General features: G+C 38.1%; 1 protein-coding gene across 2 annotated transcripts in view; it reads left to right on the forward strand.

Moving 5' to 3' along the window:
• Positions 1-25,038, forward strand: part of ythdc2 (YTH domain containing 2) — a 49,871-nt gene that overhangs the window by 20,689 nt on the left and 4,144 nt on the right. The window contains exons 15-30 of one of the 2 annotated variants that reach the window (XM_057819806.1): positions 2,479-2,575; positions 3,874-3,961; positions 8,395-8,475; positions 8,553-8,635; positions 10,381-10,486; positions 11,729-11,842; positions 11,914-12,186; positions 12,252-12,378; positions 14,224-14,417; positions 14,535-14,718; positions 17,274-17,365; positions 20,079-20,198; positions 20,512-20,633; positions 20,885-21,050; positions 21,165-21,288; positions 21,355-21,371. In XM_057819806.1, the coding sequence (XP_057675789.1) occupies positions 2,479-2,575; positions 3,874-3,961; positions 8,395-8,475; positions 8,553-8,635; positions 10,381-10,486; positions 11,729-11,842; positions 11,914-12,186; positions 12,252-12,378; positions 14,224-14,417; positions 14,535-14,718; positions 17,274-17,365; positions 20,079-20,198; positions 20,512-20,633; positions 20,885-21,050; positions 21,165-21,288; positions 21,355-21,371 (1,988 nt within the window). Of the gene's footprint in view, positions 1-2,478; positions 2,576-3,873; positions 3,962-8,394; positions 8,476-8,552; positions 8,636-10,380; positions 10,487-11,728; positions 11,843-11,913; positions 12,187-12,251; positions 12,379-14,223; positions 14,418-14,534; positions 14,719-17,273; positions 17,366-20,078; positions 20,199-20,511; positions 20,634-20,884; positions 21,051-21,164; positions 21,372-25,038 lie in introns of both variants that reach the window. The other variant, XM_057819805.1, reaches the window with a different exon arrangement.

Genomic DNA, 25,038 nt, shown 5'->3' on the forward strand with positions numbered 1-25,038 from the left:
TCTTAATAACTGAAGCATTTAAATATGTAAACTAAAGTGCAATCACATTTGTAAATGAATGGCTTCTGGTTTTTGAACTGTAAAAAAAACATTTGATTGTGATAAAACAACAAAATTGCAATAACTGCATTAACCATCAAAGTGAGGTCTAACTAACTAGTCTTGGAACAAATCTGAATAAGGAAAAACATTGCAATAAAATAATGCAAACTGGTTAAACTTTAGAGTAGCTGAGATCTGTCATGACAGAACATTGCTTCAATGATATCTGGCGCCATCTAGCGTCGTGAATGGGTATAATGACTAGACCGCGAATATAAGACGACCCCCACATTTTCAGTCTTATTTCAATGTAAAAAACACCGTCTTATATTCTGGCCAATACGGTATAATATTTTTTAAAATCAGTTGAAAGGCAATTCTGTTTTGAAATGCTTCACGTACAAGAAACAAGTTCTCTCAAATTGAGCTGCACATACAGTGGGGCAAATAAGTATTTAGTCAACCACTAATTGTGCAAGTTCTCCCACTTGAAAATATTAGAGGCCTGTAATTGTCAACATGGGTAAACCTCAACCATGAGAGACAGAATGTGGAAAAAAACCCAGAAAATCACGTTGTTTGATTTTTAAAGAATTTATTTGCAAATCATGGTGGAAAATAAGTATTTGGTCAATACCAAAAGTTCATCTCAGTACTTCGTTATGTATTCTTTGTAGGCAATAACAAGAGGCCAAACGTTTTCAGTAACTCTTCACAAGCCTTTCACACACTGTTGCTGGTATTTTGGCCCATTCCTCCATGCAGAGCTTCTCTAGAGCAGTGTTGTTTTGGGGCTGTCGTTGGGCAACACGGACTTTCAACTCCCTCCACAGATTTTCTATGGGGTTGAGATCTTGAGACTGGCCACTCCAGGACCTTGAAATGCTTCTTACGAAGCCACTCCTTTGTTGCTCTGGCTGTGTATTTGGGATCATTGTCATGCTGAAAGACCCAGCCACGTCTCATCTTCAATGCCCTTGCTGATGGAAGGAGATTTTCACTCAAAATCTCTCGATACATGGACCCATTCATTCTTTCCTTTACACAAATCATTCGTCCTGGTCCCTTTGCAGAAAAACAGCCCCAAAACATGTTTGCATCCCCATGCTTCACGGTGGGTATGGTGTTCTTCGGATGCAATTCAGTATTCTTTTTCCTCCAAACATGAGAACCTGTGTTTCTACCAAAAAGTTATATTTTGGTTTCATCTGAACATAACACATTCTCCCAGTCCTCTTCTGGATCATCCTAATGCTCTCTAGCAAACCGCAGATGGGCCTCGACTTGTACTTTCTTCAGCAGGGGGACACATCTGGCAGTGCAGGATTTGAGTCCCTGGCGGTGCATTGTGTTACTGATAGTAGCCTTTGTTACTGTGGTCCCAGCTCTCTGTAGGTCATTCACTAGGTCCCCTCCGTGTGGTTCTGGGATTTTTGCTTAGCGTTCTTGTTATCATTTTGACGCCACGGGGTGAGATCTTGCATGGAGCCCCAGATCGAGGGAGATTATCAGTGGTCTTGTATGTCTTCCATTTTATAAGAATTGCTCCCACAGTTGATTTCTTCACACACAGCGTTTTACCTATTGCAGATTCGGTCTTCCCAGCCTGGTGCAAGTCTACAATCTTGTCTCTGGTGTCCTTCGACAGCTCTTTGGTCTTGGCCATAGTGGAGTTTGGAGTGTGACTGACAGAGATTGTGGACAGGTGTCTTTTATACCGATAATGAGTTAAAACAGGTGACATTAATACAGGTAACAAGTGGAGCCTCGTTAGACCTCGTTAGAAGAAGTTAGACCTCTTTGACAGCCAGAAATCTTGCTTGTTTGTAGGTGACCAAATACTTATTTTCCTCTCTAATTTGGAAATATTTTTTTTTAAAATCAAACAATGTGATTTTCTGTTTTTTTTTCCTCCACATTCTGTCTCTCATGGTTGAGGTTTACCCATGTTGACAATTACAGGCCTCTCTAATATTTTCAAGTAGGAGAACTTGCACAATTCGTGTTTGAGTAAATACTTATTTGCCCCACTGTAAGACGACCCCCCCTTTTTCAGTCTTATTTCAATGCAAAAAACACAGTCTTATATTCGGGCCAATACGTTATAATATTTTTAAAAATCAGTTGAAAGGCAATTCTAAGTTTTGAAATGCTTCACGTGGAAGAAACAAGTTTGTTCTCTCAAATTTAGCTGCACATAACTGCACAAAAAACATACATATTGCCTGTTTGTCGAAACATTTAAGAAAAATTTAACCGTACTCCCTTGTAAGTCATAGTATTAAGTAAAACTACAAAACTGCACAGAACATTGACTATTCCAGCAAGTTATGATGCCAGTCCTGTACGTAAAAATCTTTATGATTAGCTACTAAATTTGGGAAACATTAACTGTGCTTAAATTTGTTTAGATTTGATCATACTTTTTTGTTTCAGGTGCAGTGTTGATTTTCCTTCCTGGATATGATGAGATTATGTCACTCAAGGACCGTATCCTCTACAGTGATACAAGATTTTCTGCCTGTTCCGAAAGGTAAAAAATAGGTTAGGAACAGCAAAAAGTAATAGATAATAAATGTAAAAGATAATTGGACAATCGGTTGCTTGGCTGTTCTATAGTGTGTGCATTCCAGTAGAACAGTTTTTGCTGTTCTTTTTCTCTCTAAACAATACTCAGCAAGGGGGCCTCGCCATAGGCGGAGTTTGACTTTTGTAGGTGGGGTGGCAAACAGTGTTGTTAATAACAGCGTTAGAATATAACGGCGTTACTAACGGTGTTATTTTCTTCAGTAGTAAGTACGTAATCTAATTAATTACTTTTCTCATCTTGGCAACGCTGTTGCCGTTACTGAGGCGGGAAATGCGTGCGTTACTATGCATTACGATGTTGATTTACTGACGTGAGAAAAGTGAAAAAGACGGACTCATGGAGACGAAATAGCAGAGCAGGAGTTGTGAGGTTGCAAGGGTGTGCGACGCCGTTGCAAATGCGATGCTACTATGCTAGGTGGCTCCAATAATACCTGACTGTAGCCGATAGCCTACAAACTACACCCACATGATGTTTCGGTAGATATCAAATATATACAGAACTAGATGGAAATGACAGACACGGCGGCATTAGCAACATGTATAATAAAGAACTAGATGCGTTAGTAAACAGCCTTCATCTTAAAGCAGTAGACTTCTCAGGAAGGCTTTGTTGTAGAGAACCTTACTAGCGAGCCTAAGTAACTTTTTATTTAAAATGCTCCTAAATCTTCAAAACTTAACTTATTTCTATCTTTAAATAATGAAACAGTTTTAAAACTTACACATGTCGAAAGTAGACAGAAGGGAATTAATGCAATAACGGAAGCAATTTTAACAACTCTTAACGGTTGATTCACAACATTAAATGACTTCCACACATAGCAAAGGTTATTTTCTAGTTAGGGTGACTATTTCTGGTAATCAACATTTTATAAAGTATATTTAAAAAATATATAATATTATAAAGAAAAACCTAACTCTATAAAAGTGGCGTCCACAAACGTGGACATTTAGGATCATGTAGACCACACTGCTTTATTAACATTTGGTATATAGGTGTGGCGTACATGATCCAAAATGTGATATCCATATTCAGTGATCATTCGCTGCCAGCCCATCTTTGTTAAAATGTATTGGATTGCAGTCAATGAATTAAAGGAGTGCCTTATAAAGGTTTAAAATGTGATTGGTCAAAAAACAGTCCCTTTGCTCTAATATTAAGTTTGATTTTATTTTTTTAAAAAAAATCTAATTAGACTTTTTAGTCAACATTTTAACCAAATGTTTATTTTTGCACAGGTACCAGGTGTTCACACTTCACTCGGACATGCCTAGCTATGAACAGAAAAAGGCCATGAAGACATCGCCACTGAATGTTAGAAAGATTGTAAGTGAAGAAGTCTTTTTTTTGTTTCTTTTTTTGCTCAAAAATGAAGTCCTTTTTAGACTGGGTCATAAGATGAAAAAAACAATTTCTCAAGCTAACTAAAAACCTATCCATCAATTTCCTACTGCTTGTTTGTCAACCTTTATTGAGCCAAGGCATCCATTTTAAAAGGGGTAAGTCTCATAGCACACCACCAGGGTGTCACTGGCGTGAATTGAAAACCAAAGATACATTTTTTTTTGGATAAACTATCAGTTTAGAACAGTGTTTTTCAACCTTTTCTGAGTCACGGCACCCTCGCGGCACACTACAAACCAAAATTGTTCCAAAATGACTTTCTGTACTGGATATTTAATTATAAAATAGTTTCTCAGCATTTTTACTTACTCAGTGTGAAACTTGAGCCTGTTTAGATGAACACAAACCCGATATCCCGGCAGGAATTTTCTTCAACAGCTGTCATTCTCGGTTTTTATTTTTATACCAGTTAGACTTGAAAAGCTCAGAATGAGCAGACGGGGGGGATTTTAGCAATGTCTTTAACCGCATCTAGGCATCTCGCGTACAATGGCTTTGCAGGGAGGTAGTATTAATGTCTCTCTTTGGATTTAGCAACAAGTTCGGCAATAACGCTTTGAGGATTTTCCCATTTACTTTTGTAGTTTTTGTTTTTTCACAAAGGCGAACTCAAAAGTCCATCGACTTGTTTTGAAGCGATGGGAGTTTCGTTTGGAGATGACGTTTAAGCTTGCTTGGAACCATGCCGCTGTTGGATAGTGTTCAAAAACTCCTTGGATTTCTAGCTAACAGCCACCTTGCTGTTCTCGAAAATGTGTTGGAATAAAAAACGGGGAGGATTGGTGGTCGTCACAAATGGATTGAAGGAATCTGACCTTGTAGCCAGATTGCCGGAATCACGCTAGCTGAACCGCCGCAGCCATGCTAGGGCAATTCCAATGACCCGGGCCGGCGGAACTCAGACAACCCTGCCAAAAGGCCAAACTCCACGCGTTCATCTTAGTCAGGGGTCTCCAAACCGGTTCCCGAGGGCCGCTGGGGGTCCTGGTTTTTGTTCATACCGATCAAGCACAGACTTTTTAACCAATGAGGTTTCTACTAAAACAGGCAGCACCTGACTGCAATCAACTGATTACACTTATAAAACAGATTGGTGAAAAGTTGTGGTGTTGTTTTGTTGGAGTGAAATCCTGCACCCACTGCGACCCTATGTGGAATAGTTTGGAGTCCACTGATCTTAGTCTTAACCCCTTGTACTGACTCCATTTTAAAAGCTGGAAAAAGGCTTCGAAACACAAGTTGACAATTTATTCCAAGTTGGCAGCAATCATACAGCACAGAAAGATCCAGGTGGAGGAGGCAAACTGGATCCAGGGTCACCATAACACAAGTCAACAAAAGATTCCCAAGAAAAATGACAACGATTACTTAAACATTCAATCTTTTACAGGCTCTGGTGAGGCGGGCTGTGGTCCGGAAGAAGGGTGTGTTTGGCCGTTGTTTAGGATTATTCTCTGTTGTGGGTTGTAGGGGTGTGCCATCTTAGGTACCCCACGATTCGATTCGATTACGATTCAGGGTGCTACGATCCGATTATTAAACGATGATCGCGGTATTGACTAGAGCTGGGAATCTTTGGTCACCTAACGATTCGATTACGATTACGATTCAGAGGCTCCGATTCGATTATAAAACGATTATTGATGCACCCCCCTAATTTTTTTTTTCATTTTTCTTTTTTTTTTCTTTTTTTTTTTTTTATGTTTTGTACATTAGTTCCAAAATTGTTCAAAAATACTCTCAGGCTAAACCACACTACTATTTCAGTATCAAGTTAACATATAGCAGTAAACAAATATACAAAAATAACATTAAATAAAAAACTCCAGTCCCCATTCTGTATCAGCAGCTTTAAACTACATTCAATTAATTTAATGTTGTGAATCAACCGTTAAAGTTGTTAAAATTGCTCCCGTTAGTCCATAATTTCCCTTTTGTCTACTTTCGACATGTGAAAGTTTTAAAACTATTTTAAAGATAGATTCAAGTCAATATTTTACCGATTTAGGAGTATTTTAGATAAAAAGTTAATTAGGTTTGCTTGGAAGGTTCGCTACAACAGCCTTGCAGGGAAGTGTACTGCTTTAAGATGGCGGCCGTTTACTAACGCCCGCATCTAGCTTTTTGTAGATGTGCTGCTAACACTACCAAATCTATAATGCATCTAGTCCTATATAAATGATATCCACCGTAACATTATATGGATGTACTTTGTAGCAGCTTTTCGGCAGCAGTCAGGTATGTTGTTGTGTTTTTTATCTCGTTGCATGAGTTGAGCTAGAGCCGTGAGTTGAGCATTGGCATTACCCGAGGGGCCGGGTAATGAGAAGCATGATGTTTAGCTACTCTCGCTCCGTTCCGTCCCGAAGACCGCGCGGTGCGCTGAGTGTTGTGTACTTCCGCTTTACTTCGCATATTTCAATAATCGGAATTTGGATGTTTGTGAATCGTTCTCGAATCTTCCACGGCCGAATCGCGTATAATCTAAGAATCAGAAATTTTGCACACCTCTAGTATTGACGATTATCACGGTTATCGTGATTATCACGATTATCGATCCATTGTACATTACTACTTAATACAGTAGCCAAACAAATTTATGTCCATTATTTATTTAAAATATCCTAATGATTCAACAGGAATGATGGAAACATGCCCATACAACAAAAAGCTGTCCTTAAGCTGCTTTTTTATTTATTTATTTATTTATTTCAAGAAAGTGCAAAAACATTAACCGTTTTAAAGGGAGTACTTATTTCTCTCAACAATACAATAATATTTACACAGGTGAAATGAATTCCACATTTTCTGGAAACAAAGTGTCTTTAGAAATAAGACTTCTTTTAACCAATATACTTTGTTTTCACAGAATTCTGTACTATTTTGCATGTTTATAGTGTTACTGCTGTACTTAATTGTGGTTTTACACGTTCTGCATATGAAATACACGTTAGCAAATTAGCTAATTATCTTAGCGCTATTAACATCTCAAAAACATCAACAAAGGCTGAACAGTACTAGAGGGCTCGTGTACTCACCTCTTTTAGATGCACACAGGTCTTAGCAATACACTCAGGACATTTTTCAATTGAAATGCCTTAAAACTACTGCTGGACATCTAAATAAATGACAAGGCGCAACGAACTGTCCCTCTTCCCCGCTTACTCTAAAAAAATAACTTGCGCACAAAAGCGTGACCACCGGGTTGCGCTTCTATACCTGCCTCTCTCAAATTTATTTTCCAGTCTTTTAAAAAGAAGTCTCTCTCTCAGTAACCAGCAGCATCCATCATAACGTGCGTGCGCCTGCTAACGGTGCCCAACGGCAGTCGTGTCTTGAATTTCGTTCTGCTACGAGCGGCTGCCATAAAGTTATGAGGGAAAAACATCGTTTTTGAACCTTTATGAATCTTAATCGAATCGTCGCGTGTCGAATCGCGATGCATGTTATAATAGATTTTTTGGGAACTCCTCTAGTGAGTTGGGCGGGAAAATTTCGGGTGTTATTGTTGTCAGGGCAACGAGAATTGAGGATTTTGCCATCCTCAGCGCCACGTGAGTGCTGAGTGTTCACTTCTTCTCCGTATCAGATGTTCCTTGTGGCAAGACAAGATGTCCCGCCATTTGTTCTGGACTGTCCGGAAGAGCTGATTTCGGGATTTGGTGGTGCAGACATGGGCTTGTAGATGTCTTGCCTATCACCTGGTTGATCAAACGGTCAAACAGTAAATACGAGAAGAAATACTATTCCCTCCAGGATAAAATGGAAAGGACACTTTTGTGTATATCGACACTTGACTAGTTAAACGGTCAAACAGTAAATACGAGAAGAAATACTATTCCCTCCAGGATAAAATGGAAAGGACACTTTCGTGTATATCGACACTTGACTAGTTTAATCAAATGATGTACGTTAGACGTGCTGGGGTCCAAATTGTCGCGGACAGCAAGGTGGCTGATGGCTACAAATCCGAGCAGTTCTTGAATGCGACACGAGCAATACCTCGCTCTACTGCACACGACCGAGAACTTTCTACCGACTCCTTCCTTCCGACTGCAACTCTGCCCGACGACGTTAAAAAAAAAAAAAAAAAAATTGCAACATTGGATAACTTCTTGTCACCTGACGATCTCTCTCGGCACATTAGTGTGCAACGGCACACCGGTTTAAAAACAAAATTCCTACATACTACGGTGTAAACTACTTTTCCGGAAAACAAGCATTATATTAACTGTACTGTGTTTTATATCTGTTATTGTTAAGACATTACATGTGATATATACAGTATGTGAAATACATTCAAGTCTACCACATTACATGTTTTGTTTTTTCCTCTAAAACCCGCCCCTCCTCAGATCCTTTCAACTAACATTGCTGAGACAAGTATCACAATCAACGATGTTGTTTTTGTGATTGATTCGGGAAAGGTCAAAGAGGTACGAAAGATTTCCATAGAGCTTATCAATAGGCAAAATAGCACATCTGTAAACAAATGTTTCTTCTTTCTGTGTAGAAATCCTTTGATACCATCAGTCGCATCTCAATGTTAAAAGCAGTCTGGATTTCAAAAGCCAGTGCTCTTCAAAGAAGAGGAAGGTAAAAACAATAATGTGCTTGTCATTTGATCAAGGAAAATTCAGACACAAATCCATCCAGTGACAGAAAAGGCTTAATAATGAAATAAGATCCTAATTACCGTAATTTTCGGACTATAAGCCGTAGAGCTGGGAATCTTTGGCACCTAACGATTCGATTACGATTACGATTCTGAGTGTCCGATACGATTATTGATGCACCCCCCTCCTTTTTTTTTTCCTTTTTTTTTTTTTAATGTTTTGTACATTAGTTCCAAAATTGTTCAAAAATCCTCTCAGGCTAAACCAAACCACTATTTCAGTATCAAGTTAGCATATAACAGTAAACAAATATACAAAAATAACAGTGAATAAAATACTCCAGTCCCCAAATTGTATCAGCAGCTTTAAACTACATTCAATTGATTTAATGTTGTGAATCAACTGTTACATTTGTTAAAATTGCTCCCGTTATTCCATAATTTCCCTTCTGTCACTTTTGTCAGTTTTAAAACTATTTCATCATTTAAAGATAGATTCAAGACAAGATTCTGCCGATTTAGGAATATTTTAGATCAAAAGTTAATTAGGTTCGCTACAACAGAGCCTTCTAGAGAAGTCACTGCTTTAGTACTGCTTTAAGATGGCGGCTGTTTACTAACGCCGGAAAGTCTGTCATTTTGCATCTCGGTGCAATAACACATGTTCTAACACCGGCGTCGTCTGTCATTTTGCATCTAGTTCTACATATATATGATATCTACTGTAGCGGTATGTTTGTAGCAACTAGCAACTGGGCGTTGTTTTGTAGCAGCTGTCGGCCGCAGTCAGGTATGATTGTTTTTTTTTTTATCTGGTGGCATGAGTTGAACATGACATTTACTCTCGGTCCGTTCCTCATTGCGTCCCAAAGACCGCGCTGACTGTGTTTTACTTCCCTTTTACCTGGTATAATTCAATAATCGGAATTTGGATGTTTGTGAGTCGTTCTCGAATCTTCCACGGCCGAATCGCGAATAATCTAAGAATCGGAAATTTCGCAGGCCTCTAATAAGCCGCTACCTTTTCCCCTAATTTTGAATCCTGCGGATTATAGTCCAGTGCGTCTTATTTGTTGATTTATTTGGGCTAGTAAATAACACTTTATTTGTCAGCGGCATCATAAGACTGTCAGAAGACCGTCATAATTATGACATGACACTATCGTAGGCATTCATGAATGTTTATGTCATTAAGTGTAATGCGGCAAGTTATGTCACTAACTCCGTTTATGTCCAGCTTGGATCTTTTACCTCCATTTAAAAGTGAGATAATTTGCCGGATAACACTAAATGACATATGTTATAAGCATTCATTAATGCTCATAACAATGTCATTTTATAATTATGATTGTGTAATGATATTCTTATGACACCAATGTCAAATATAGTGTTTAAGGTGCTTAAACGCACCTTAAACGTACCTTAAATGTAGTGCGGACAGACAGGTATAAAAATAATCGGCAAAATACTTTGGAGAAAATTATCTGTCCAAACTATGAAAAAAAAAAGTGTGACTTATAGTCCAAAAAAATACAGTATGTGCTGCAGATTTTCATAGAAGTTGAATAGTGTCTTGGTTTTTTTACTGCATTTTTGGGGAGCATGTCATATGATGACATTATTGTGGCACTGCTGTAAGCTCATGACAGATGATGATTGGCAATTTGCTTAGTTGCGATGATCAATGTCTCACAAAAAGAACTGAAAGTTAAGTATTTGTCCACAGAGCAGGGCGCTGCCAACCTGGGATTTGCTTTCACCTCTTCAGTCAACTCAGGTTCAACAGTTTGCAAGAATTCCAGGTTCCACAGCTGCTACGAATGCCTTTACAGGTAGTTCCATTTTCACTTTTGATATCAATAAATAGTTCTGTTTAGGGGTGCACAGATCACAATTTTCTGCCAGATCACTGTTTTATTTATTTTTAAGGCCCACCTAGCAATCTCAATTTTTGCTGTTCCAGATTATTTCCCCTAAAAAAAATTTGACTTTTAAAATTCCCATCAATCTGGTTTTATATTGTAAAACATTGAACATTTCTTATAAACCAAGACTTTTTAAAAAAAAAATTAAACTGCACATGCAGTACCGTATTTTTCGGTCTAAAAGGCATACTTAAAATCCTTATACTCCAGTGCACCCTATGTATAAATTCTGGTTGTGCTTAATGACCTTATAGTATTGTAGTTGCCTTTCATACAAAATAAATAAAAAAAAAAATACAGTATTCCTCGAAAAAATCTCCAAAATTAACATTTTCCGTTCCCCAAAATTCAAATGCAACAGTATTTTGCTTTGCAAAAAGCTAATTATAAGATTAAAGAACATTACTTACTACTTACTTCTGTGGTGAAGGATCATATGTACAGAACTTCATAAGTTGTGTTGTAGAAGCCAGTCAATGCTTTAGTAGCTCAAGCTAGTGTGCTATGCTATACATATAATAGTTGTGTATATAAGTGGATTGTGCAGTTTGTTGTATATATTGAGTATTGAATAGGCAAATTTTTCTGTTGTAGTTTCACAATATTAAGACGAGAGTCTTCCCATAAAAACAAGAAAAGACCAAGCCTTGTGGTTTATGGAAGTGCATTCATTCTTAGCTGGCTGTCGGGCAGTGCAGAAGTGAAACTCACTGTTTTTTTTTTCATGTCATCATGAAAAATCTGATGCGATCAAAGGCAAATCTATGTTGAATCCACCACTATTTTTTTTTTTAAACCTCCAGGTGTTCAAAAACTCAGGTTATACATTTGAAAAATTATATATTTATTATCGGATATCAGTATCAGCTTTGAGGAGCAGGAAGTTATTGATATCTGTATCGGTTTCAAAAAATGGATATCGTGCACCCTACTAAAAAAAAAAAAAAAACATCTAATTTGCAAGACGTGGTGGTGCGCCACATTCTTTTATGTGTAGGGGAAACCCTGCAGTCCTATTTTTGTGATCAACCCCCTACCAATCCCCTTATCATTTCGCCAACCAATCGTTTGGTGAAGCTTTAGTATTTTTGTTTTTGGCAGTTGAACCACAACTTATTGTTTCTGAATGTGTTATGTTTTGTGTGTTAGGAATTATGTCTGCAGACCAAATTGCTTACTTCCTCTCCAGTCGCCGAATTCTTGTCCAAAGCTCCACAACCTCCTACCGCACACGCTGTAAAGAGTGCTGTGGAGATTCTTAAGGTAAGAAATGCAAAATTATTAAACTGATTTCTTTAGAAATGTATTGTTTCAACTACATGTGTTTTAATTAGACTATAGAGGCTATGAACCAGAATGAAGATCTGACTGATCTTGGCTTCCATCTGGCTGATCTACCTGTGGAGCCCCATCTGGGAAAGATGGTGTTGTGTGCCGTGGTGCTGAAGTGTCTGGACCCGATTTTGACAATTGCTTGTACACTCGGTTATCGAGACCCATTTGTTCTTCCTGCTCTGGGCTTTCAAAAGAAAGCTGCCTTTCAATGTCGGAAACATTTCTCAGCCAATTCCTTCAGTGACCATATGGCCTTGTTGAGAGTTTTCCAGGTAATTTTGTCGGGTCAGTGCCCGCCCAAGCCTCTATTTGAAACTGACGTTTGTTTATTTATTAGGAATGGCAGAAAGCCTGCACTGAGGGCCGCGAGAGGTCCTTCTGTGAAAAGAACTTTTTGTCCAATGCCACCATGGAAATGATTCTTGGCATGAGAACACAGCTGCTGGGACGGCTTCGTGCGACTGGTTTGTTCTAATGAATTGCATTTATTTTGCATTTATCTTGCTGATAAAATTATTGGGGCCATAACCAGAGTGTGTTTCTGTTGTTGCTGTTATTTATTTTAATTAGAGGTATCTCGATCGCATATTTTTTGCACCCAGGCTGAGTCTGAGTCACCTGATTTTGAGAATCTGCCGATACCGAATAGATTTTGGATAAAAAAAAAAAAAGAAAATTTATTAAAGTTTGAACTAAAGTTCCAAACATGGTGAAGTACTGTATTTGTGTATTATTTTTAGTGCTGCAACGATTAATCGATTAACTCGAGTAACTCGATTAGAAAAAACATTCAAATTAAATTTTGCTGCTTCGAGTATTCATTAAATTAAAGTGGAGTTGTAATGGTTGATTTTGTGTTTGCATTTACTTTATTGATTTGGGTGGATACACTTCCCTCTAGTGGCAACTGTGAAAATAATATAACGTATTTTTCGGACTATAAGTCAGTTTTTTTCATAGTTTGGTTTGGGGTGCGACTTGTACCCTGGAGCGACTTATGTGTGAAATCATTTCACATGTTATCTTGGTGTTTTGGAGTGACACTAATGGTTTGGTAAACTTGTTAGCATGTTCTTTATGCTATCGTTACCTGAATAACTCTTAATAGCTATGTTACGTTAACATACCGGCCACGATGTTCATGCATCATGTAACATTATCATACTGTACACTTATTCAGCAAGTTGTTTTCCATTGTATTTTTATTTTAAATTGCCTTTCAAGATGACATATCTGTTCTATTTGTTGGATTTTATCAAGTAAATTTTCCCCAAAATGCGATTTATACTCCGGTGCGACTTATGTTTTTTTCCTCTTCGTTGGGCATTTAATGGCTGGTGCGACTGTCCGAAAAATGCGGTAACTCATTTCACATGGCTGAATCCAGCTGCTCCCTGTTAAGACCAACATATGCTAAGTTTTTGTTTGAGCTAATGTTTTTTTAATGCATTCCTAATTTAGTTGAGGTATATTTAGCTGTTTTTAGTGGGAATATATGTTTGAACCACTTGTCAAGAGCATTGAAAAAAAAAAATCATATTTTATAGCATTTAAGTTAGCGGACTTTTGCTACGTAAGTTAGCCAACTGTTAATTTGTTGTACAGTACTGAAATCCTCATTTATTTTTTTATTTACTTATTTTTTGTACAGTTTCAGGCTCAGCTCAGGTATTCTAATTTTTTATGTTCCTTATCCGATTACTCAATTATTCGAACTTACTAGTTCATCGATTAATCGACTACCATGGATAGCTGCAGCCCAAATTTTTTTTTTTTTTACTTTTTAGCCCTTGAAAATAAAAAAATACAGTATATATTTTTAAATTATAAACGTGATCTTTTTCACCCGATTCCAATCCTCTGAAAAATGGCCCAATTTCCGATCACGTGATCAGATTGGGGACATCTCTAATTTTTAAATATTTTTTTGTTTTACCAACATTTTATGAATGTATAAATTCAAAAAAATACAGTAATTACTAATAATAGTTGAAACCCTGCTTCCACATACGTTATGTAACATCACATTTTTGATCATGTTATGGCCTGCATGACTCCTAAATGTGATTAGATGCCAGGCCTTTATATGGTTGCTTTTTTTTTAATTACCAAAAATAGTCACTTGCCCAAAAAAGGGTTAAAATATTTATCAGTAATATAGTGAAATTTCTGGTGCGCCATGTGAAGAAAAATATCTGCATAAATGTGTAAATGTTCCCATGATTTTCACCATTTTTAATAGAAATACTGAAATATTTCAATCTATTTAAGTTGAATAAATTCTCCTTTAATTCCTGTTTATGTTCCAGGCTTCGTGAGAGCCCACGGGGAGAGTGATATACGAGATGTGAACGTCAATTCAGAAAAATGGCCAGTGGTAAAAGCAGCCTTGGTTGCTGGCATGTACCCGAATCTTCTTCATATCAACCCCGAGAATAACTTGCCCTCTAGTAATAAGGAGAAGAAAGTTAATTTTCACCCTACTTCCACACTGAATAGTGAGGTAAGGAGATAAACTCATTAATTTGGAACGATTATTTTTCAGTGCATGGGGATGGCAATTGGCACTTCAAGTTACTGTAAGTACATTTTGAAATGCCTTATTTTGAATCCTATCCAGGATGGAAAATCTAAATTACCACAGGCCCTTCCTGCAGACTGGGTGGTTTATGATGAGATGAGCAGAGGCCACAGGATTGCCAGTGTTCGCTGTTGTACTTTGGTGACAGCTATCACTGTAGTCATGTTTGCAGGTGGTTCCAGAAATCTTGGTTCTGACGTGACTAAAAGTACTGTTCAACAAGGTACTGTTAGTCTAGCTTACACGACGTAACTACATGAGGACCTACAGTCCATTTAGAAACACAGCTTGCATGTGCTCTCCTTGTATTTAATTTAGCGGCAGCCATAGACGATCACTTGACAGGGCGCGGAGCCGCTCTGTTTTCAAAAAACATAAAATTCAAATATTTTCAAAACCAAAGCTGCTAGCGACCTAAAACCAAAACGGGCACCTTCCTTATGCGTATAGTATGAGTCTCCATAAGCAGCGGCATCAAAAAATTCAAAGACATTCCCAAATAAAATCTTGATTAATTATTTTCTATACAAGTATAACAGTACTTAAAATGGCTATACAATTCTAATATCTTATGCTAGATGCACAAAAATCACCAAATGCAGAGATAATCACTTATACTTTCAGGATTAAAAGGAATTTGTAGCGTACAGTTGTGGCCAAAAGTTTACACACACTTGTGAAGAACATAATGTCATGGCTCTCTTGAGTTTCCAGTTATTTCTACAACTCTGATTTTTCTCTGATAGAGTGATTGGAACAGATACTTCTTTGTCACAAAAAACATTCATGAAGTTTGGTTCTTTTATGACTTTATTATGGGTGAACAGAAAAAAGTGATCAAATATGCTGGGTCAAAAATATACATACAGCAGCGCTAATATTTGGTAACATGTCCCTTGGCCATTTTCACTTCAATTAGGCGCTTTTGGTAGCCATCCACAAGCTTCTGGCAAGCTTCTGGTTGAATCTTTGACCACTCCTCTTGACAGAATTAGTGCAGTTCAGTTAAATTTGATGGCTTTCTGACATGGACTTGTTTCTTCAGCATTGTCCACAAGTTCTCAATGGGACTTTGGGAAGGCCATTGGAAAACCTTAATTCTAGCCTGATTTAGCCATTCCATTACCACTTTTGATGTGTGTTTGGGGTCATTGTCCTGTTGGAACACCCAACTGCGCCCAAGACCCAATCTTCGGGCTGATGACGTTAGGTTATCTTGAAGAATTTGAAGGTAATCCTCCTTCTTCACTATCCCATTTACTCTCTGTAAAGCACCAGTTCCATTGCGGGCAAAACAGCCCCACAGCATAATAATCCCACCACCGTGCTTGACGGTAGGCATGGTGTACTTGGGGTTAAAGGCCTCACCTTTTCTCCACCAAACATATTGCTGGGCATTGTGGCCAAACAGCTCGATTTTTGTTTCGTCTGACCACAGAACTTTCCCCCAGAAGGTCTTATCTTTGTCCATGTGATCAGCAGCAAACTTCAGTCGAGCCTTAAGGTGCCGCTTTTGGAGCAAGGGCTTCCTTCTGGCACGGCAGCCTCTCAGTCCATGGAGATGCAAAACACGCTTGACTGTGGACACTGACACCTGTGTTCCAGCAGCTTCTAATTCTTGGCAGATCTGCTTTTTGGTGATTCTCGGTTGAATCTTCACCCTCCTGACCAATTTTCTCTCAGCAGCAGTTGATAGCTTGCGTTTTCTTCCTGATCGTGGCAGTGACAAAACAGTGCCATGCACTTTATACTTACAAACAATTGTTTGCACTGTTGCTCTTGGGACCTGCAGCTGCTTTGAAATGGCTCCAAGTGACTTTCCTGACTTGTTCAAGTCAATGATTCGCTTTTTCAGATCCATGTATGTATATTTTTTGACCCAGTAGATTTGATCACTTTTTCTGTTAACCCGTAATAAAGTCATAAAAGAACCAAACTTCATGAATGTTTTTTGTGACAAAGAAGTATCTGTTCCAATCACTCTATCGGAGAAAAATCAGAGTTGTAGAAATAACTGGAAACTCAAGAGAGCCATGACATTATGTTCTCCACAAGTGCATGTAAACTTTTGACCACAACTGTATATTTTTGCCCGAAATAGCGGCTGTTTTTTAAATTTTTTTTATTTAGGGCAATTTTGACATAAGATTTAAACAGCTAATAAATCACCATATTTTCACATGAGAAAATACTTAAAGAAAGCATGCAGAATCATCTTAATTTTACTCAACAAAAGCAAATTTAGCATTTTTCTATATACAATCACAACTTATTGAGGTGGAATTCTGATGTCACTATTGCCACAGCACGTCTTGCCGGCTATCTGGGCCTTGTTGTTTTTAGATTGAAATGTTACATAAAATAAAACCCGTAAAAGCCATTTTTTTTGTATGGATGCAGAAATGTCTAGATTACTCATTTTTTGCCGAAAAACTGGCAATTGTTGGAAAATTACCTGATTATTTGAATATAAAGTTACGCTATTGTGTATGGATACAAAACCCAACATGGCGGCCATCATAAGACAGAGCTTTAAGTAGGGCTAAGACTAGCTGGCTAAACCAGATTCTGGCAATTGCTTCCGCGGAGACCAAATTGATTTGTGTTGCTAGCTACCAGGTCATTTGCCTGTGAGATGATTAGCCAACAGTTGAAGTACATACCTGGGGTCACACTTTTTTGTTGAAGTGCTGCGTGTTCGTAGTTGTTTTTTCCACCTAATTTATTCAATTTAATTCTGAAAATTCTGCCTCTTTGCCAATATGTTATGTCCTTCAGACAGTCTAATGGATGACATGAGTGACAGTGACACTGAAGACTCTGCTGAGATGAGAATTGACGATTGGCTCGTCTTCCAGACGAGCAGTGAGGTATGGAAATATTGCCATCTACAATATTTCAATATTTGTTGTAATGAACATACGGTGAGGAGCAGAAGTATTTACACACCTTGTGATTTTGCTAGTTCACACTCTTATAAAATAGGTATAGATCTGAAATTTCAATCATAAATGCATTTCTACTTATAGAGACATAATCTACAAAAAATAGGGAAATCACACAGTAGGATTTTTAAAAAATAATTTATTTGTAATTTACTGGGGTTCATAGGTTTTCGTACCCTTGAGAATCAGCAATAATTATGACGCTCAAAGAGTTGCCAGTCTACCTTAAAAATATCCACCTTTACCCCACCCACCATCTGTTTTAGCTCAATATTGTCACCTGTGCACCGCAGTCAGTCAACAGCTACCATGGACAAGACCAGAGAGCTTTTGAAAGACACCAGAGAAAAATTGTTGGGCTCCACAAAGCTTGAAAAGGCTATGGGACAATTGGAAAGCAGCCGCTGTGAGAATAAATCAACAGTTGCCGCAATTGTTAGAAAATGGAAAAGGCTAAACATGACAGATAATCTACCTCGAACTGGGGCTCCATGTAAAATCCCTCTTCGTGGGGCATCACTCATGATGAGAAAAGTGAGGGCTCAGCCTAGAATTACACGGGAGGAGTTGGTCAATGACCTGAAGAGAGCTGAATGCACACAGTAGAACACTACAGTGCAGTGGTTTAAAATCATGCATTGCTCAGAAGGTTCCCCTGTTAAAGCCAGTACATGTAAAGGCCCGTCTGAAGTTTGCCAAGGACCATCTGAATGATGGAGAAGGGTCATGGGAGACAGTCATGTGGTCAGATGAGACCAAAGCAGAACTTTTTGGTGCAAACTTTACTCGTCGTCTGTGGAGGAAAAAGAAGGATGAGTACAATCCCAAGAACACCATCCCCACTGTGAAGTACGGGGGTGGAAACCTCATGCTTTGGGCCTGCTTTTCGGCAAAGGAGACAGGACAACTGTACTATATAAAGCAGAGGATGAATGGTGAAATGTATCGTCAGATTTTGAGCCACAACCGCCTTCCCTCAGTCAGAGACATGAGGATGAGTCGTGGCTGGACCTTCCAACATGACAATGATCAGAAGCACACAGCCACGCTCACCAAGGAATGGATGCATAAAAAGCATATCATGGTTCTGGAGTGGCCTATCCAGTCTCCAGACCTCAATCCAATAGAAAATCTTTGGATGGATCTGAAACAGACAGATTGACAAATTTATGGAAGTTTTGTGTGGTGAAGTGGGCCAAAAATCTCTGTTTCCATATGTGAACACCTGGTGAAGAACTACAAAAAGCGGCTGACCCCTGTTATTGCAAACAAAGGCTTCTGCACTAAATCCTACCACTGATTTTCTCAGGAGTACAAATACTTATGAACCCCAGTAAATTGCAAATAAAATTACTCAAAAATCACACAATCTGAGTTCGGGGTTTTTTTAATTTTAGATTGTCTCTATAAGTCAGGGGTCCCCAAACTACTGCCCGCGGCCCTCCACATTTGGTCCGGCCCCCTGAACAATACCAGAGAGCATTTTGATTTAAAAAAAATTTTTTTTCTCAATAGTGTTATTTATTTCCTGGCCTTTTTCTGGGAAGAACTCTGAAAGGGTTATTTGGTTATTATCTATTTAATTAATCGTGTTATTATTATTATGAGGGGTGTCAAACGATTAAAATTTTTGTTCGAGTTGATTACAGCTTAAAAATTAATTAATTGTAATTAATCGCAATTCAAACCATCTATAAAATATGCCATATTTTTCTGTAAATTATTGTTGGAATGGAAAGATAAGACACAAGATGGATGTATACATTCAACATACGGTACATAAGTACTGTATTTCTTTATTATAACAATAAATCAACAAGGTGGCATTACCATTATTAACATTCTGTTAAAGCGATCCATGGATAGAAAGACTTGTACTTCTTAAAAGATAAATGTTAGTACAAGTTATAGAAATTTTATATTAAAACCCCTCTTCTTGTTTTTGTTTTAATAAAATTTGTAAAATTTTCAATCAAAAAATAAACTAGTAGCCCGCCATTGTTGATGTCAATAATTACTTACACAATGTTCATGGGTGCTGAAGCCTATAAAATCAGTCGCACCCAAGCGTCAGCAGAGGTCGACAAAACTCCAAAAAACACAACAAGTACACATTTCACTGTGCTGTCATTTTAATCTGTTTGGGCATTTGTGCGTTAATTGCGTCAAATATTTTAACTTGATTAACTACAAAAATTAATTACCGCCCGTTAATGTGATGATTTTGACAGCCCTAATTTTTATATTATATTCTATCTTTATTTTATTTACTTTTGTTCAGTGAAGAATCCAGAAAGGGTTATTTGATTGTGGCTTTCTGAAAAACAATAAATTTTTACATTTAGGCACTCCTGCAATTGTCACACTTTTTCTGTTCCAAACTGACCCCGGCCCCTCATCAGAGAAGGGAAAAGTTATGTGGCCCTCACAGGAAAAAGTTTGGGGACCCCTGCTATAAGTGGAAATGCATCTATGATTGAAATGTCAGACTTCTACCTATTTTCTAAGTACCGGTAGGTGAACTTGCAAAATTACAAGGGGTGCAAATACTTCTGCTTCTCACTGTATCAGGAAAAAAAATACAAATTTTTCACTCAGTAATTGCAGGCTTTTTAATCATTTTGTAACATATTGTCAGTCAGCAGAATTGATGTTTGACCTAAGAAGCAAGTGGCATAATCTCTTCATCAGTAGAATCTGTTCCCCTTACAAACCATGGTCCAAACAAGATGAGATGACTCTTCAAACCCTTGTTTCCGTAAGTCTATTAAAATAATAAAAATACATTTTTGTGTTCTTTCTGAAAATTGGTGAGGAAAAAACGTAAAATTATTGTCACCTTACATCATGAGGCTGTGTGGAATTTCAGATGAGTTAGCCTTAAAATCTAACCTGAAAAAACAGACATTCTGTACACATGTAAAACATACTTTGTATGATTTTTTAAAAAAATATACTACCATGTATTTCCCCCTTTCAATCATAATTCAGCAATATTAGCTTTTATTATTTATAAATCATAGTTCATACATCCAGTTTATATACCATTAATTTAAAATCCTGTCTTGCAGGTGCTTACAACAGAGGAGCATGCAGCAGGCTTGAAGCAGCCCTCAGGGATAGGCCAGCGTCCCTTTCCTTTCCAACACTCTGAAAACAGTCGAAAGCTTTCCTGGAACGGAACGAATGACAGGTAATCTGCATTTTCCAGTGCATTAACCTTTTCGTAACTTGAAGATTCTCTGAATTTTAAACTTTTTCAAAAGTCGACGTGGGAGTGTTCCCTTGTTGAACTGTGCTATCTGTGTAATTTTTGATTGGAAACGCAATCAAATTTAGCCAATTCCTGGTTCTAAACTGATGTATTCAAGATTTGATTCTCTCAAGCAGGCATTTGTTGAGCAATATTATTATTTTATCACTGTTTTCCTCCTTATACTTCAGGAAACCAGCATTCCCAGGCCTGCATCCCAAAAAACCACAAAGCAGCAACAAGCCAACACTTGGCAAAAAACATCTCACTGCGCAAGGGCACCCCTATGGCAGTTCCGCCTCATCTTTAAGCATGGAAACCCCATCTGGAAGCCCACTCTCTTTATTCTCAGGAAAGGTAATCCTAAAATCTGCTGAAAAACATTTTAAAAGTTATTGCAGTTTTGCTGCAACTTGGCAAATCATTGTGAAGGCAGATTAATATTTCAAAATTTTCTGATTATTTTCCCAGCATTGCACAAAAGACCTGTTACCCCAGCAGGGCTTTTCATCAGTTCGTTACTTCGTCATGAAAAGCAGCAACAAGAGGAACATTGAAATTTCGAAGGAGAAAGGCATATGGTCTACCAGTCCAGGTAATGAGAAAAAACTGACCAAGGCTTTCCAGGAGAATGAAGTGATCCTCATCTTTTCTGTTCAAGGCTCTGGACACTTCCAGGTACATCATTTTACATTTTTCAACATACGCAATAAACAATTGACCTGTTGCAAACTGCCTCCTGAACGGCCATCCTCCAATCATATACAGTTGTGGTCAAAAGTTTACATACACTTGTGAAGAACATAATGTCATGGCTGTCTTGAGTTTCCAGTTATTTCTACAACTCTGATTTTTCTCCGATAGAGTGATTGGAACAGATACTTCTTTGCCACAAAAAACATTCATGAAGTTTGGTTCTTTTATGACTTTATTATGAGTTAACAGAAAAAGTGATCAAATCTGCTGGGTCAAAAATATACATACAGCAACACGAATTAGTAATTTCTTGTTAGTGATTATTGACTTGAACAATCATTGACTTGAACAAGTCAGGAAAGTCACTTGGAGCCATTTCAATGCAGCTACAGGTCCCAAGAGCAACAGTGCAAACAATTGTTTGAAAGTATAAAGTGCATGGCACTGTTTTGTCACTGCCACGATCAGGAAGAAAACCCAAGCTATCACCTGCTGCTTAGAGAAAATTGGTCAGGAGGGTGGAGATTCAACCGAGAATCACCAAAAAGCAGAGCTGCCAAGAATTAGAAGCTGCTGGAACAAAGATGTCAGTGTCCACAGTCAAGCGTGTTTTGCATCTCCACGGACTGAGAGGCTGCCGTGCAAGAAGGAAGCCCTTGCTCCAAAAGCGGCACCTTAAGGCTCGACTGAAGTTTGCTGCTGATCACATGGACAAAGATAAGACCTTCTGGAGGAAAGTTCTGTGGTCAGATGAAACAAAAATCGAGCTGTTTGGCCACAATGCCCAGCAATATGTTTGGAGGAGAAAAGGTGAGGCCTTTAACCCCAAGTACACCATGCCGACCGTCAAGCACGGTGGTGGTAGTATTATGCTGTGGGGCTGTTTTGCTGCCAATGGAACTGGTGCTTTACAAAGAGTAAATGAGATAGTGAAGAAGGAGGATTACCTTCAAATTCTTCAAGATAACCTAAAGTCATCAGCCCGAAGATTGGGTCTTGGGCGCAGTTGGGTGTTCCAACAGGACAATGACCCCAAACACACATCAAAAGTGGTAATGGAACGGCTAAATCAGGCTAGAATTAAGGTTTTCCAATGGCCTTCTCAAAGTCCTGACTTAAACCCCATTGAGAAATTCCTGAAGAAACAAGTCCATGTCAGAAAGCCATCAAATTTAACTGAACTGCACCAATTCTGTCAAGAGGAGTGGTCAAAGATTCAACCAGAAGCTTGCCAGAAGCTTGTGGATGGCTACCAAAAGCGCCTAATTGAAATGAAAATGGCCAAGGGACATGTTACCAAATATTAGCGCTGCTGTATATGTATATTTTTGACCCAGCAGATTTGATCACTTTTTTCTGTTCACCCAAAGAACCAAACTTCATGAATGTTTTTTGTGACAAAGAAGTATCTGTTCCAATCACTCTATCAGAGAAAAATCAGAGTTGTAGAAATAACTGGAAACTCAAGAGAGTCATGACATTATGTTCTTCACAAGTGTATATAAACTTTTGACCACAACTGTAAGTCCTGGAAACCGTTGTTAACTCATTCACTCCCAGCCATTTTCTTCGGAGCAAGGCCCTTCGCTCCCAGCCGTTTTACTGGATTTTGACTGATTTTGCAAGGCCCACAGATAGTTCTGTTCTATTGCTATATAAACATGGAACCCACCAAAAGAAAGATTAGACTCTCTTCTTTCAGCAGGAAAAAAAAGTTAGTTCATCTTTTTCCATTCGTTAGAAATCAGCATTAGAAAATAGTTTAAGCGATTTTCCAACTTGTAATGAAAAAACGGAGAAATTGAGCTTTTTGTAAAAGCATAATTTCAAACATAACTTTGACTTTAACACAGCAATTTTTTGCTTTTGTGACATCCCAAACATCTGAATGTTTTCCTTCTACAAAATAACATAAACAACAAGACAAATAGAGCTTTTGATAGCAAAGTAACAATTTATTTACACATAACTAGTGCTGCAACGATTAATCGATTAACTCGAGTATTCGATTATAAAAAAATATTCAAATTAAATTTTGTTGCTTCGAGTATTCGTTTAATTAAAGTGGCGTTTTAATGGTTTATTTTGAAAGTGTTTACATTTAGTTTTATTGATTAGGGTGAATACACTGCCCTCTGGTCTGCCTCATTTCACATGGCTGAATCCAACTGCTCCCTGTTAAGACCAATGTAAGCTAAGTTTTTGTTTGGGCTAATGCTTTTTAATGCATTCGTAATTTAGTTTGTAGGTATATTTAGCCGTTTTTTTTGTTGGAATATGAGTCCGAACCATTTGTTAAGAGCATTGTTAAAAAAAACGTTAACATTTTATAGCATTTAAGCTAGCTTTTGCTGTGTAAGTTATTCAATTGTTCTTTTGTTGTACATAGATCCTCATTAATTTTTTTATATCGTTTGAAGCTCAACTCAGGTATTTTAATTTTTCGTGTTCCTTATCCGATTACTCGATCATTCGAATAACTACTTCATCGATTAATCGACTACTAAAATAATCGATAGTTGCACATAACTAAACTATTGAACTGAGAGATGACGCTGTTGTGGCCGCGGCTGTATCGGCAGACGGGGTAAATTTTTCCCTCATCGTTGCCTGTCTCATCAAGATAATTTTTTAAATCTTTCTTTTGTAGTGACCACTACCTCATAAAAGAATTCACCTAGGGAACTTGTGTGGGGCATGTGCCTTGTGTTTTACATCGTTCTCCACATTTTTCTCACGCTTCTTACTAAGGGTGTAACGGTACAAGTATTTGTATTGAACCGTTTCGGTACGTGGTGCTCAGTTCGGAACGGAGGCGTACCGAACGAGTTTCTGACGTAATGTAACCCTTACTTTTCAAAGCTGTGAGTCGATCGGGTTTCTTGGTGTAGATTATATTTACTCTTGTCTTCTCGACTAAAATGAGGACCAACACAATAGGACAGTATAACCCAGAAACGTCAACGTGGCCGCCGCGAAAACGCAGTGAAACGCGGGCGTTAAAGTCAATCAGCCAATGCACAGCAGTCACAGTGCGGCCGCGTGTTAGACACGTCCCAGAAGCGGCTCAACACGACACACGCGAAAAGAACGGCAGAGTTGACAATTTGACGCGAGACGCAACCCTCCTGCGTCAATACTACTAGCTAGGATCGGGCAGATCAGAAGTCACTCGTGTAAAAATACGGTGGATCCGGTCGATTTTCCAACTAATATGCAATCGTAACCCACTTTTTGAGTCCATCAGATCTCTTGAGTGGTAGATCAGGGCACAGTTGACTTGTCGTTGTTGATTTACTGCTGTCTTCTCTGCTATAATAATAACCAACACAGCCCCGTGTTCAATACAAAACCGTCTTACCACAACAAAACAAGTAGGAACTCATATTCACATAGGAAGTAAAGATATACAACATAAAATATACTATATAAATGAATACTACATCACATTTGTAAAATATAAACTCATAATAAAATAAATAATAGCCCATTTAAATAAAATAAATTGAAATGAGTTAAAACACCTGTAATTAAATAATAAGAATAATACACAGATCCTGCTTACACAATTAAATTTATTAATTTCTGTGTGGAGCTTTAACTCGAGAAAATCCACCAATAAAGCTTTTGAAAACCATTCATAAGAAAA

Source organism: Corythoichthys intestinalis, chromosome 17 (genome assembly GCF_030265065.1).
Source record: "Corythoichthys intestinalis isolate RoL2023-P3 chromosome 17, ASM3026506v1, whole genome shotgun sequence".
Classification (NCBI taxonomy): domain Eukaryota; kingdom Metazoa; phylum Chordata; class Actinopteri; order Syngnathiformes; family Syngnathidae; genus Corythoichthys; species Corythoichthys intestinalis.